We start from the raw sequence: 16,455 nt of genomic DNA, 5'->3' as shown, positions 1-16,455 counted from the left end.
AGCAAGTTTTAAGTTCCTCGGCATACACATCACAGACAAACTGAATTGGTCCACTCACACTGACAGCGTCGTGAAGAAGGCGCAGCAGCGCCTATTCAACCTCAGGAGGCTGAAGAAATTCGGCTTGTCACCAAAAGCACTCACAAACTTCTACAGATGCACAATCGAGAGCATCCTGGCGGGCTGTATCACCGCCTGGTACGGCAACTGCTCCGCCCTCAACCGTAAGGCTCTCCAGAGGGTAGTGAGGACTGCACAACGCATCACCGGGGGCAAACTACCTGCCCTCCAGGACACCTACACCACCCGTTGTTACAGGAAGGCCATAAAGATCATCAAGGACATCAACCACCCGAACCACTGCCTGTTCACCCCGCTATCATCCAGAAGGCGAGGTCAGTACAGGTGCATCAAAGCTGGGACCGAGAGACTGAAAAACAGCTTCTATCTCAAGGCCATCAGACTGTTAAACAGCCACCACTAACACTGAGTGGCTGCTGCCAACACACTGTCATTGACACTGACCCAACTCCAGCCATTTTAATAATGGGAATTGATGGGAAATGATGTAAATATATCACTAGCCACTTTAAACAATGCTACCTTATATACACTGTACTCTACATCATCGACTGCATCCTTATGTAACACATGTATCACTAGCCACTTTAACTATGCCACTTTGTTTACTTTGTCTACACACTCATCTCATATGTATATACTGTACTCGATACCATCTACTGTATGCTGCTCTGTACCATCACTCATTCATATATCCTTATGTACATGTTCCTTACCCCCTTACACTGTGTATAAGACAGTAGTTTTGGAATTGTTAGTTAGATTACTTGTTGGTTATCACTGCATTGTCGGAACTAGAAGCACAAGCATTTCGCTACACTCGCATTAACATCTGCTAACCATGTGTATGTGACAAATAAAATTTGATTTGATTTGATTTGATTTGATTGTCCTATGGCTAGAAAGAAGCTTGTTCAGGCCACTTTTCTCCCTGTAATTGATTATGGTGACTTGTTGTATATGCATGCAGCCTCTTCCATCTTACAGAGACTGGACTCTGTTTATCATGCATCCTTGCGCTTTATTACAAATGCCAAGCCACTCACCCACCATTGCACATTGTACCAAATGGTAGGTTGGGCATCACTTTATATGCGCAGAAAGATACATTTGTATGTGTTCATCTACAAAGCCCTTTTGTGTACACACCCTCTTTACCTCTGTAGTCTGGTCTCCTTCACTACCAGCAGTTACCATACCCGGTCTGCTAGGTGGTTGCTACTTAAAGTCCCCAGGACATTCACAGTATTAGGCAAGACAGCCTTCTCTTCTTGTGCACCAGACGCATGGAATAATCTACAATCCATCTACAGTATATATGTTAGTGCCACTGAATGAATTTAAAATATTGATGGGAGACTCTGTTACAGAGGAGTGTAAATGCTTTTTTAAGGCGGGATCATGTGGTTGTATTGTTGTATGTTTTAATTCTGTAATTTATTGATTGTTGCTGCCTTCTTGGCCAGGTCTGCCTTGAAAAAGAGACTCTGGGTCTCAATGGGCTTTTCCTGGTTAAATAAAGGTTAAATACACTTTAAAAAATGCATTAAAGAAGGAAAGAAATTCCACAAATGAACTTTTATTAAGTCACACCTGTTCATTTAAATGCATTCCAGGTGACTAACTCATGAAGCTGTTTGAGAGAATGCCAAGAGTGTGCAAAGCTGTCATCAAGACAAAGGGTGAAGAATCTCAAATATAACATATTTTGGTTAACACTTTTTCTACATGATTCCATAAGTGTTATTTCATAGTTTTGATGTCTTCACTATTATTCTACAATGTAGGAAATTGTAAAAATAAATAAATAAACAAATAAAAACAATTGAATGAGTAGGTGTGTCCAAACTTTTGACTGGTACTGTATGAAATTGTATTTGAACTGAATGTTTGACCAGCAGACACGTGTCAGTGAAGATGTGTTTTGAAGATACCAACCTCCCCTTTCAAAACAATGTCATAGAAATGATTTCCCTTTGTGTTCCAGGTCTCCAGGTCATCTTTCCAGAGTACCTCCAGGAGAAGTTTGTTCAGTCGGCTCTGAGCTACATCATGTGTAATGGGGAGGGGGAGTACATCTGCCGGAACAGCCAGTGTATCTGCATGTGTGCTGACGAGTACCCACAATGCAACTGTCCCATCACCGACATCCAGATCATGGAGAACACCCTGCTTGGGCAGGCGGAGTCCTGGGCCACCTCTTACAAGGACTTTGAGAACTCAGGTAAGCAGGGAAGGATATGATTGCAAATTCTAGTTTACTGCAAGTCTTGTAAGATTACTGTACAGTCAACTATAGTTTTGTTCAGCCATGTGTCTTCGTCCACAAACACTATGGTTGTGGTAAGTGAAGTTACTGTTGAGTATTGTATTCAGTAATTTGTTATTTAACAGCAATTCATTGTTATTTTAGCCCCTTCCATCAACTATATTTTTAAAGTAAGGAATAAATAATAAGATATTTGCCTTAGATTCAGGTTAAAATAATGAATATAGCAATAAAAAGGATACGAAATTCTAAGGATATCCCATGACTTAGCTCCTCGCTTGTCTTCCCTCTTTGGTTTGCGTAGAGGCCAATTATGACTACAGGACCATTTGCATATGGACCTCAGCTAGGCACTAATGACCGGTCTGAAGCCAGGGCTACTTCCACTGATCTGTCCTCAAACAGAACACCAGATGCAGGTCTTTACAGCATCCAATATCCACGGCAAACAGTGATATAATGGTATATCCACTGACAGTCAGCTCTAAATTCAGCTGTTTTTTATTCAGGTGTTGTCATTTTACGTGAGTCACCTTCCATAGAATACCACCACATAAAGTGTGCATGGTCTTGGAGCCAATCTGCAATAAAGTGTGGTATGAATAATTCAGCAGCCATTTTAACGCCTTCTGTTTTAGAAGAAGGCACTAGCAGTTAATTGTAACAGTCAATTCTCTCTACCCCCCTCAGCCAGGTTTCACTAAGCATGCCACAGGCTAAATGTGTGTGAGGAGCCATTGTCACTCAGTCACATAGGGAAGCCACCCACCATGCAATCAGTACAGGCCCATGCATGAACCCAAGGGTGAAACGATAACTTCTGTAGAATGCTATTTTCGATGCAGCATTAATGTGAGATGAACCAACTGTATTAAACAGTTTGCAAAATAGAACATGCAACCTTGTAAGATGTGTTTGTGTGTGTGTTAAGGGTAATGGTATTGATTTGTGACTATTTGGGTGTGGGTGTGACTATATGGTGTGTGTGTGTGTGTGTGTTAGTGTGTGTACGCGTGTGTGTACATTTGTGTGCGTGTACATGCACGAGCCTTTGTGTGTTGAACATGTGTCTCGAGCAGCAACCAATTCGTCAAAATGGATGGCGTCATTATAAAACCGTTACAATTAAAACGCAATCTGCATCGTTTCAGTTGGTGAAACCCCATCAACAAGCCACCATATTCCACATGCCTAGCGAATGACCCATATAGCGGGCGGTTATGTCTGGCCACACAAATATTCACACAACACATACTCAGTCACATCCCCTGTCTCATCCCCTACTGATCAAGTCAGAATAGTAATGTACAGAGGATGGTTCGGGATACTCCCAAAGGGAGTCGCTCAGTATCCACCTGACGGGGCTCATACTTATATATTATTAACAAGTAATAAAAGGAGACAAATAAACCCTGACAGCCATACATATATATTTATATATTATAGAGGACACAAACTGAGTTTGAGTCGCTCAAGGTCATTGGCTGCTGAAGAGATTTCCAAGAGGAAGTGCATACAGTATCGGATAGCCATTTTTTAAATAATAAAACGGTGTATTCCTATTTAAAGGTAGACTCAGCGATTTGACTCAAATGCAGAATGTACATTTATGCAACAACTAAGAGTGTTGAAGCGCGACGCACTGGGCACAGACATCAGTTCAATGTTTAGTTTTGACTTGGTTGAGTTGTCAATTAACGTGAATTCAATGTGAAATCAACAAAAAATGTCACCATGTCATTGGATTTAGGATAAGAGTTGGGTGAAAAAGAGACGAAATTCAACGTTGATTCAACGTCATCACATATACTTGTTGGCTTGGAATGATGTAAAACAATGTCGATTTAACCAGTCTACCTTTAACGGGAGTATTTTGTTTGATCAAATGTGCTATTATCATAAATGCCAATGGTGTTTTGTTTGCTTGATTCAAGGCATCTAATGCATCATGATGCACTCAAGCTTTGTTGTTCAGGAAAACAACACCTGAGAACAGAAAGCACAGGAAGGAGGTTGATCCAAGGTTGCTCTGACAACAGACAGTCCTTGTCTGTGTCCCGCAAGATCTCTTAATCACCCTCCTTTCCTCTCCCTCCTCCAGATGAGTTTAAGTCATTCCTGAAGAGGCTGCCCTCCACCCACTTCCTGCCGGTCAGCAGTGTCCACCTTCTGTGGGGCAGTGACTGGGACTTGCAGGCCCGCTACCGCCTGCTCCAGAGCTCCCTGGAGACCCAGAGGCTCAAGATCCAGCGCACCGCCCGCAAGCTCTTTGGCCTCAGCATCCGCTGCCACCACAACCCCAACCACCAGATGCCTAGGGAGAGGTGGGTCTAAGAAGCAGTAAAATGCATTATGTAACCCTGCTGCATTGTGTTGTAATGTGTTGTTTTGATGATGCAGAATGTTGGTGCCAACGCTGTGGACCATGGTATCACGGAAGGTAATTTAGAAAGGTGGATAAACTGCAACCAAGGTGACAAAATTAATCTGTGAGAGAACTCTGTTAGGTAGGGGATTTTCTGTATTTCGTCTCAGTAATGCCTGTTGAAGTACGGTATTTTGAAAACATTATGATACAGTAGATAATGCATGTTTACCTTGAATTTTCTGTCCATGAAATCATGGAAACGCCCAATGAACCCTAGTCTTACCTAGTATTTCACAATGCAGGATGAAAAAGAATCTAACCGCTGGAGCTCTCTGGCCGGGTCAGTGCACAATGTGCCATCACCTACTGTGACTGCAGATAGCACGCTTTGCTGCACAAATGGCACGGTGTTAATGCTAATCCATTCTGAAATGCATTCTATAATGGAGTCATTCCACCCCATAATATACCAGACAACATGGAGAAAAATAACACACTAAATACCAGACGAAAAAAATGACGTTACATCTGCGTGGAATGTCAATATACAAATATAAACAGGGAAAATCCTCAAAATATTTAGTTGTGTGGTTAAGGAACGCACAGCTGTCAACTGTCACTAAGGTAGAAGGAACACACCCACGCTAGGATGCAAGCTTTGGCAAAGGGTTTGTTCAGAAGTGTTATCAAAGCGGTGCAGTGCACAATCCGTGCTCGGCAGAGCACACATCAAGGACGCCTGACGGCACTGTGAAGAGAAACTGTGTTTGTTTATTTGTTTCTATATATGTGTGTGTGTTTATGTGTGAGTGATTGATTGTGTGTGTGTGTGTGTGTGTGTGTGTGTGTGTGTGCGTGTGCGCGCGTGTGTGTGCTCATGCATCCATGTCAGTGAGAGATGCACTGTGCCAATAGGCATCCTCCTTTCAGACCAGTACCCACATCAGTGTTACTCTTTGATACCACCAATGCAGCGTAAACTAAACATACTGACATACTAGTGTTTGTAATGTTTCCTCTGGAGACAGTAAACAGGGCTGATATGACGAATGTGGAGTCCCTTGCTGTGGGGCTCAGTTCAAGGCACAGGTTTAAGAATTAGTGTTTATATGTAAGCATACATTATCAGGTGGGTTTGCTATGTACTCCCACAGCTGTTAGGATGGGTTAAAGTGATATCTCCTTCCGAATTTCATGGATATCTACGTGCAATATAGTGAAATGTTACTCTATTTAAAAAGCACACATATCCACACGACCACCATTACATATAGTACAGTAGTACTAGTAGCAGTAGACCTTGTTGTCCTGCTGCTCAGAGTTGAGCTGAGGCCCTAGCCACTCTGGTGGCATGGCCTTTGCCCTGAAGGGCCAAGTTGGAGAGAGAGAAGACTGCCTGTGACAGCCCAGAAATCCTTACTACTGATCTACTTCCCACCGACGAGACACACGCCTATAATTATAGAAAGAAGGCCTCCTTCGGTCCCAATTGGATTCTGGCAGTGGAGAGCCTTGACAACTGCAGGAACAATACGAACCAAGTCTCTCCAGGGCTGGAGGGGGTTCCTCCACAGTTTGACCCTACTGTGGAAGGCTACTTAGCTTAAGACCTGCAGGGGGAAACCCAGGGTAGACTTTGATGGTGGTGGCTTGATCTCAGGCTGCTCCCCGTAGTCTAATTACACATTTGCTTTTATAGCGATAATCACTGTTACACAATCCACAGGCATGGCTGGACCGTACCCTTTTAAACATTTATGGTGTTTTCACAGGTGTAATGAGTGGAATATTCCAAATAGTTAGAGTAGAGTAGAGCCTCAGCGTTGGTTTCTTTTAAGCATGCTGTGCTACTGGATGTACTGCATAACTAGGACCAGTAGATTTTTATGGCTGTGTGTTTTTACTGGGAAAAACTCTGGGTTCTATGTTTTTCCTGGGCATGTGGACAAGAAAGAGTCATGCCTTAATGTATAACCAGATGACTATACAACCAGTGGGGTAAAGTGCTTAAGTAAAAATACTTTAAAGTACTACTTAAGTGTTTTTTTGGCGTATCTGTACTTTACCTTACTATTTTAATTTTTTTTTTTTTACATCTTTTACTTCACTATACATTCCTAAAGTCAAATCAAATCAAATGTATTTATTTGGCCCTTCGTACATCAGCTGATATCTCAAGGTGCTGGACAGAAACCCAGCCTAAAACCCCAAACAGCAAGCAATGCAGGTGTAGAAGCACGGAAAGGAAATTAAATAATGCACTTTTTACTCCGTACATTTATCCTGACACCCAATGGTACTCATTACATGTTGAATGCTTAGCAGGACAGGAAAATGGTCCAATTCATATACTTATCAAGAGAACATACCTGGTCACCCGTACTGCCTCTGATCTGGAGGACTCACTAAACACAAATGCTTTGTTTGTGAATTTTGTCTGAGTGTTGGAGTGTGTCCCTGGCTATCCGTCAATTTAAACTTTTACTTTTGATACTTACATATATTTAAAACCAAATACTTTTAGACTTTTGCTCAAGTGGTATTTTACCAGGTGAATTTCACTTTTACTTCAGTCATTTTCTATTAATCTATCTCTACTTTTACTCAGGTATGACAATTGAGTACTTTTCCCACCACTGTATACAACCATGAGCTGTGTGCATAAGTCATATTTTCATTGGATTTAGCTTGAGGTAAATAAAGGAAAGGAAAGTATGGTGCGTATTATTAATCAAGCCTGGCTGCCATTTCATGAATGCATGCATGCGGCATACCTCTAAGATACATGTGGTATTCAGACAAAAAAACGACTGTAATTAAATGAGTAATCAATGTGTGGTGGCCGTCTCTACATATGAAAGGCCTCTGTCCCTCACTGTTGACTAGCTCTAATTGCCCTCATCTGTCATCAGCCTGTCGCTGATAAACTGGGAGTTGAACAAACTTGCATTAGAAAATCATCCGATGTGTTGCAAGGTAGGCTTAGCTCCACCTGCCTCACCTTGTCTTACACCCACTCACCTATCACAGATGTGAGCTCTCTATGCAGGGAAACATATGGAATGTGCCTGTGCAGAGCTATAGCAGACGTGCCAGGGGATTATAGCTAGAAGCTCTTCTCAAACAGAGAGTGATTAAATGTTGACGGATATAAAATAGCATAACTCCCAGCCAAGTAATCGGCATCCATGTTTATGTATCAAAGTAATTAGTCATGGGCAGACTTTAGCATGTTAACATATTTGACTGTACTCTATATATTATTTAGCAGTAATTGCTATAAGACGTTGACAGGGTTATGGTTGTCAAGATATGTCTGGATCATAACTCCTTTTCATAAGAACGTCTGTCAATAATGAAATCACAGGCTATTTTTGTCATCCAACATAGTTTTTCTATTAGTGCATTATCACATTCAATCATCGGTACCAACAAATATCTCTCTCTGTATTTCTCTCATTCTATCTCTCTCTTTTTCTTTTTCCCTCGTTCCCCCAAACAGAAGGGGTCTTGTGATAATGTATGTCATCTGCGCTGAGCACCAGAACTGTCTGATGCCCTATTACAAACACAGAGATTGTGCTGTGATTCGTGAAAACAAACAGCATTCATTCCCACTCGTTTCGATCTCATTCCCTGTGGCAAACTCAACCCAGACACTTGTTTGGGAGGGGAAAAAAAATAAGGAAAAATAAAACGACCAGCATGATTCTCTCAAACTGCGTATTGAGGGAAGCAGTTATATGATGGAACATATTTTATTCCGGTGTTTCAGATCACATAAAACTGTAGTTATTGCAGATAAATTCAAGGGGGAATATATATGGAATAATATGATTATGCCTGCCTCTCGTACGTAAATGAAAATATAATCAAACTAATAGGAACGGTTTAATCTTTGTGGCGTAAACCTCTGCAAAACTTTCCAAATGTATTTTGTGTTGTCATTTGCAGCAAACATTTCTCACAAGTCCAATAAGTACCTGAGTGCACAAAAAAACGGAGGACTATTTTAAATAAATATATAATAATATATACCATTTAGCAGACGCTTTTATCCAAAGCAACTTACAGTCATGTGTGCATACATTCTACGTATGGGTGGTCCCGGGGATCGAACCCACTACCCTGGCGTTACAAGCGCCATGCTCTACCAACTGAGCTACAGAAGGACATACCTTGTGCGTTGTGTCAATGACAGAGGACTCTTTTGTGTTCTTTGAACTTTTGGAGACAAACCGACTGCATTAAAAACCTGTTTATACATTTTGTTGTTTAGTCATGGTGCTTTACACCTGTTGTGACATATATTGCATTATTTTATTGCTGGTTATTACACCTACATAAGTGTCAAAACCCACATTTATTGAAATAATATTTTTCTCTGCCAAGAAGTTTCCCTTCGTTTGAAAGTTTGTTTTCTAAATCCTTTGTTGATGTTATAATGAATTATTTTACAGTCATGTTTTTTTTCCATCACATTTGGAATAACTTGTAGAAAATACACTGCTTCATGACGACACTGTCATGAAGCATTATGAATATCATCATCATCATTACAAGCCAGATAGGCCTGTCACCAGTCAAAAAAAGGGTTTCTTGTCCTGCTCCTGAAATCTGCTCCTGCATCCCAGTCCTCAGCGACAGAACATTAGGGTAGGTGCATGTCTGACATCAATGTGTGCGCAATTACAATAATCATTTAACATGGTCAATTTCCCCCCAAAACATTATATAACATAACCATACTGTTGACACATAGGCTAGGGTGTAATGGAATGTTGTGCCTTGTGTGGTAGGTTTTATGGGTTTTGACACTCTTAAGTAGGTGTCATAACCAGCCATAAAATAACACAATTTATGTCAGAACAGGTCTAAATATATGCGTCATGACAGTGTTATGACCATATTATAACAGGTTACGACAAGTTATGTCAGCTGTTATGACGCTGGGTGTCAAGTAAATTGTTACCCTTTCATCAATCTCCTCCGTTTTTTCTTGTCCTGTGAAATATTATATTCAAGGTTCTTCTCACATGAGCACTGGAACCTATTTTTCATTCCAACAGAATTGTCATTGGCTTTGTCTTTATGTCCTGCAGAGATAATAGTGGGGTGAATATGTGGCCGTGAACAAAAGCTTTACTTTCTCAAAGTGCATCTTAGAGTCAGTGTTCTGGGACATGCATTCAGCCGTGTCTTTGTTATTTCACAATGTTACTCTTATCTTTTGATACTCCTCTCTTCAGTTCAGGAGATAAAGGAACTTTTATCAGGGTAGGACTGATCCAAGGACATATCCAAGACTGCCTTGAAAGTACATCGCTTTGTGTCAGTTTAACCCGTCTTCAAAAAATGATGTCAGGTTTACGTAAGAATTGCAAAATTGGTAAAGACGACATGTTCAATGGATTCAAATATATTTCTCACAACTCAATTTGTTCAAAATCAGTATTAACTCAAAAGTAAAACTTGATCAAATCACTTTTGGGAAGCTGTCTAATTATATATATATATTTTAAATAATCCACAAAGTACCAGTTACATATCCTTCAACCTAAACTCAGCAAAAAAAGGAAACGTCCCTTTTTCAGGACCATGTCTTTCAAAGATAATTAGTAAAAATCAAAATAACTTCACAAATCTTCATTGTAAAGGGTTTAAACATTGTTCAATGAACCATAAACAATCAGTGAACATGCACCTGTGGAACGGTCCTTAAGACACTAACAGCTTACAGACTGTAGGCAACTAAGGTCACAGTTAAAACTTAGGACACTAAAAGGGGCTTTTCTGCTGACTCTGAAAAACACCTAAAGAAAGATGCCCAGGGTCCCTGCTCATCTGCGTGAACGTGCCTTAGGCATGCTGCAAGGAGGCATGAGGACTGCAGATTTGGCCAGGGCAATAAATTGCAATGTCCGTACTGTGAGACGCCTAAGACAGCGCTACAGGGAGACAGGATGGACAGCTGATCGTCCTCGCAGTGGTAGACCACGTGTAACAACATCTGCACAGGATCGGTACATCCAAACATCACACCCGGAACGCACAATTCCTCCATCAGTACGCAGACTGTCCGCAATAGGCATAGAGTGGCTGGACTCTAAGGCAGGTACTCACCAGACATCACCGACAACCGTCGCTGGACCAGACAGGACTGGCAAAAAGTGCTCTTCACCGACGAGTCGCGGTTTTGTCTCACCAGGGTGATGGTCGGATTTGCGTTTATCGTCGAAGGAATGAGTGTTACACCGAGGCCTGTACTCTGGATCGATTTGGAGGTGGAGGGTCCGTCATGGTCTGGAGCGACGTGTCACAGCATCATCGGACTGAGCTTGTTGTCATTGCAGGCAATCTCAACACTGTGCGTTACAGGGAAGACATCCTTCTCCCTCATGTGGTACCCTTTCCTGCAGGCTCACCCTGACATGGCCCTCCAGCATGACAATGCCACCAGCCATACTGGTCATTCTGTGCATGATTTCCTGCAAGACAGGAATGTTAGTGTTCTGCCATGGCCAGCAAAGAGCCCAGATTTCAATCCCATTGAGCATGCCTGGGACCTCTTGGATTGGAGGGTGAGGGCTAGGTCCATTCCCCCCCAGAAATGTCCAGGAACTTGCAGGTGCCTTGGAGGAAGGGGTGGGGTAACATCTCACAGCAATAACTGGCAAATCTGGTCCAGTCCATGAAGAGGAGATGCACTGCAGTACTTAATGCAGCTGGTGGCCACACCAGATACTGACTGTTACTTTTGATTTTGACTGCCCCTTTGTTCAGGGACACATTATTCCATTTCTGTTAATCACGTCTGTGGAACTTGTTCGGTTTATGTCTCATTTGTTGAATCTTGTTATGTTCATACAAATATTTAGATATGTTAAGTTTGAAAGTGAGAGGATGTTTTTTTGCTGTTTATTTCATATCCCATAGGAGCAAAAGTAATTTGGGTCTGTAGAGTGTCTCCTCTGTCCCCTTCCCTGGCCCTACCCATGGCTCATTTTGGGATGGCTTGGGGCTCTCTGGCCTGTCAAGCACTAGGTCACCCATCACCGTTACCATGCTAGTTCATTAGCATGTCAGGCTAACCTTGAGCTCATCCTCTCCAGTCTCTCCTAGAAAAACACCATCTCACAGTAGAAAGTTTCAGTACTACCGAGATGACAGAAAGGGATGCCTGAGGGGGAATAAGAGACACAATTTGCATAGGAAATGATGCTGCCATCCCACGAGGGAAATAAAGGAATTATGCCTTTGAGGAATACATTATCCCCTCCACAGACGAGACCGTAACAAACAGTAGCAGGCTGTGGCAGTGGCAGTGGAGGTTAATCCTCAGTTTAACACTGAATTTGTGCTTGCTAAACGGTCCTTATTAATGGTGCATTTTATCCCTGTGTCTCTGCTCCCCAATTTGTTCTATTCCCCCCTCGATCACTCTGGCTCTGACACTTTCTTTCTTTCTTTCCATTCTCCAGGTCTGTGATGCAGTGGCTGAACAGGGTCCAGTCCTTCCTCTACTGCAATGAGAACAGTTTCTGGGGGACCTTCCTGGAGAGCCAGAGAATGTGCGTGTGCCACACGGGTATTACCCTATGCCAGCGACCCATCCCATGTATCATTGGGGGCAACAACAGCTGTGCCATGTGCAGCCTGGCCAACATCTCCCAGTGCGGCTCCTGCAACAAGGGGTACAAGCTGTACAGAGGCCGCTGTGAGCCCCAGAACGTGGACTCAGAACGCAGCGAGCAGTTCATCAGCTTCGAGACCGACCTGGACTTCCAAGACCTGGAGCTCAAGTACTTGCTCCAGAAGATGGACTCGCGCCTCTACATCCACACCACCTTCATAAGCAACGAGATCCGCCTGGAGACCTTCTTTGACCCACGGTGGCGCAAGCGCATGTCCCTGACACTGAAGAGCAACAAGAACCGGATGGACTACCTCCACATGATCATTGGGCTCTCCATGAAGATCTGCCAGATGCGCAACAGCAGCATCGACCCCATGTTCTTTGTTTACGTGAACCCGTTCAGCGGCAGCCACTCAGAGGGCTGGAGCATGCCCTTCGGCGAGCACGGCTACCCGCGCTGGGAGAAGACGAGGCTGGGGAACTCCCAGTGCTTCAATTGGACCCTGCTGCTGGGCAACCGGTGGAAGACCTTCTTTGAGACGGTGCACATCTACCTACGAAGCCGCGCCAAGGTGCCCACTGGGTTACGAAATGACACGGGCCAGGGTCCCGTGGACCTGTCCGACCCCAACAAGCGCCAGATCTACATCAAGATCTCCGACATCCAGGTGTTTGGTTACAGCCTGCGCTTCAACGCTGACCTGCTCCGCAGCGCCGTGCAGCAGGTTAACCAGTCGTACACCCAGGGGACCCAGTTTTACTCCTCCTCCTCCGTCATGCTCTTGTTGCTGGACATTAGGGAGCGGATTAATCGCCTGGCCCCTCCAGTGGCACCCGGGAAACCCCAGCTGGACCTGTTTTCCTGTATGCTGAAACACAGGCTCAAGCTGAACAACAGCGAGATGATCCGGGTCAACCACGCCTTGGACATGTACAACACAGAGATACTGAAACAATCAGATCACCTAACTACCAAACTCTGCTGAGATACAGTAAACAATCAAACAAAAAAGAGCAAACAGACACTACAAATATAACTGTTTGGGGATATTCCTTTTTATTTTTTTTCCTTTTTGGACCTTTTTGTTCTGCCTTTTGATGTATTATTAAAACTTTGTAATTGTAATTGTTAAAATGAAACTCAAAAAAGGCAGGGATGAAGCCTTTTAGTTGGATAAAGAAGAAGATTAATGAAAACCACTTTAAAAGACTGTATCATATTTTGTCCCAGCATGTCTGTCATTTCCTGAAAGAGCATAAAGAGAAGAAAATAAGAAAAACAATTAAATCCATCTCCTGGTGACAAAGAGGCCTTTATTTTAGTCTGAGGGAACAAAGGTTATATCTGAAACTGCCATTATTTACTGAGTAAAACATTTTTAAAGATATAATGAAGTTGCATAAGGGCAGACCAGATATCATCCTTTTATTTCAGTTAATATGCTTTATCAACAAGCAAAATATTACAAACATGTAAAATGACAGTTTAATACAGTATGAAGGCATTCATACATTTTATGGGTAAATAGCCCAGCAAGCAAATACTCTAAGCATTAGCTATATAGTCTCTTTATAACATTAAATACTCATGAAAAGTCTGCATCCCTCTCTTTGTGAAGTAAGGTTTAAGGCACTTTGTTGCTGTACTTAAAGCATAGGCACACGACCGGGGCAGCGGATAGTCATTTCATGTCAAATAACAGAAACCAGCTGTTTATATATGTGTATACCTTTATTTAGCTTGATGCTTATTGCTGTTCGTTAATTGAATGTGTCATTTGAGAGTGAGTGAATCCAGTCTAAGCTGAAACTTATCTTCGGGCGCTACCTCCCGTGCTTGAAATTCTACAGGCATTTCTCATGAGGAGGTTTCTTCTGGTGCCTGAGTGCAATATCGTGGTCTGAAGATGAACAATCAATGCTATTTCGTACAGCTTTGCAAAACGTACACCTTGTGACTGCTGATGTGTCAAGCTTTTCGGCACCAAGAGCAAATTTGAGCATCGATCATTCGCGTACATCTGCAACAGACACCATGAAAGCCATACATTTCCCTGAGGCACACATAAGACATGGAATGCCCCGTGATCCATTTTTCTAAAACATGAAAAATGTCCCATTCATGTACTTTATGTTGTCGTTGTCGTTTCCCCCAAATTCATTTCAATTGGAGGATAACACAGTGGACAGAGAGAGTGTATTCTCTGGGATTATGGGATGCCATTGTAAAGCCACTGGCTTTCTATTTCTACTAACTAGAGTGAACCCACATGGGAAACAGTTATATAAAAGCTTCAAATACTTCTGTTCATTTTAATCTGTAAATCTACTTTCTATTTTATGTACTTTTTTTTATGCCACGTTGGATCTTAACTTTGAATGACCATGCAAATCAGATTGAACCCTCTGACACAAGGTTGTTTAATCTTTGTAGACATACTTTATTGAAAGCACTGACATGACGATCGTTTATAGCTATATATAGCTACATAAATAAAACATAGTATCAAACATCATACTATCTCAGAACTGTCAAGGAACACTACCTACGTTATTATTGTTATTATTATTATTATTAGCAGTAGTATTATTAAGTGCCTGTTACCTATCCCTTTAACATATTTAGAGGAGGGAAATTGCTCTTAGTTTAGTTACTGTACACAGTAAAAACACATTACCACACAAGATAAAGACATTCAAAAGAATTCAGCAAATCAGACCACATCAATGCAGATGTGTCCCTCATTTCTCAGCCTGAGATACATGTTTTCTAGCTAAAGCCCTGCTGGTTTGTGCATGTGGTTAAAAGACCCACCATCCAGAGATTGAAGTCTCAATTTCCTGACACTATCTCTCCTATGTACATTATACCTGTAAATAGCAACTTAGTGTTGGTATAGTTATAACATCAAAGACTACTTAAATCATAGTAATTCCAAGAGAACAAAAGAGGCCATTATTAACGAGAATACCCACAATACCGTTGGTGTGCTATTGCACAAATTTCAAATACACTCCATTCTTAAGTGAATTACTTCATTATGAATATCAGAGAGGGGTGGCAATTTCTGACGCTTTTAATCAACGTACACTACCGTTCAAAAGTTTGGGGTCACTTAGAAATGTCCTTGTTTTTGAAAGAAACCTTTTTTTTGTCCATTAAAATAACATGCCATTTAGCAGACGCTTTTATCCAAAGCAACTTACAGTCATGTGTGCATACATTCTACGTATGGGAGGTCCCGGGAATCGAACCCACTACCCTGGCGTTACAAGTGCCATGCTCTACCAACTGAGCTACAGAAGGACCACAAATGGATCAGAAATACAGTGTAGACATTGTTAATGTTGTAAATGACAATTGTTGGAAACGACTGATTTTCAATGGAATATCTTCTAGGCAGAGTTGCAAAGAAAAAGCCATATCTCAGACTGGCCAATGAAAATAAAATATTAAGATGGAGGAACTCTGCCTAGAAGGCCAGCATCTCGGAGTCGCCTCTTCACTGTTGATGTTGAGACTGGTGTTTTGCAGGTACTAGTTAATGAAGCTGCCAGTTGAGGACTTATGGGGCATCTGTTTCTCAAACTAGACACTCTAAAGTACTTGTCCTCTTTCTATACTGGTTACAGCCAGTTTGCGCTGTTCTGTAAAGGGAGCAGTACACAGCGTTGTACGAAACTTGGCAGTTTCTCCCATGGAATAGCCTTAATTTCTCAGAACAAGAATAGACTGATGAGTTTCAGAAGAAAGTTCTTTGTTTCTGGCCATTTTGAGCCAGTAATCGAACCGGCAAATCCTGATGCTCCAGATACTCAACTAATCTGAAGTAGGCCAGTTTTATTGCTTCTTTAATCAAAACAACAGTTTTCAGCTGTGCTAACATAATTGCAAAAGGGTTTTATAATGATCAATTAGTCTTTTAAAATTATAAACTTGTATTAGCTAACACAACATGCCATTGGAACACAGGAGTGATGGTTGCTGATAATAGGCCTCTGTACGCCTATGTAGATATTCCATTAAAAATCATCTCTTTCCAGCTACAATAGTCATTTACAACATTAACAATGTATATACTGTATTTCTTATCAATTTTA

The 16,455-nt window shown here is 41.9% G+C and overlaps 1 protein-coding gene across 1 annotated transcript in view; it reads left to right on the top strand.

Moving 5' to 3' along the window:
- LOC124006630 (BMP/retinoic acid-inducible neural-specific protein 1) overlaps positions 1-15,563 on the top strand; it is a 132,089-nt gene extending 116,526 nt beyond the window's left edge. Inside the window, exons 6-8 of the mRNA XM_046316679.1 lie at positions 2,069-2,305; positions 4,452-4,674; positions 12,200-15,563. Of these exons, the coding sequence (XP_046172635.1) occupies positions 2,069-2,305; positions 4,452-4,674; positions 12,200-13,340 (1,601 nt within the window). The 3' untranslated portion in view covers positions 13,341-15,563. The remainder of the gene's footprint in view (positions 1-2,068; positions 2,306-4,451; positions 4,675-12,199) is intronic.
- The last annotated feature ends 892 nt before the right edge of the window (positions 15,564-16,455 follow it).

This window comes from Oncorhynchus gorbuscha, linkage group LG20 (genome assembly GCF_021184085.1).
Source record: "Oncorhynchus gorbuscha isolate QuinsamMale2020 ecotype Even-year linkage group LG20, OgorEven_v1.0, whole genome shotgun sequence".
Lineage (NCBI taxonomy): Eukaryota > Metazoa > Chordata > Actinopteri > Salmoniformes > Salmonidae > Oncorhynchus > Oncorhynchus gorbuscha.
Note: the sequence above shows the minus strand (reverse complement) of the source record. Positions and strands in the feature narration are given on the sequence as shown.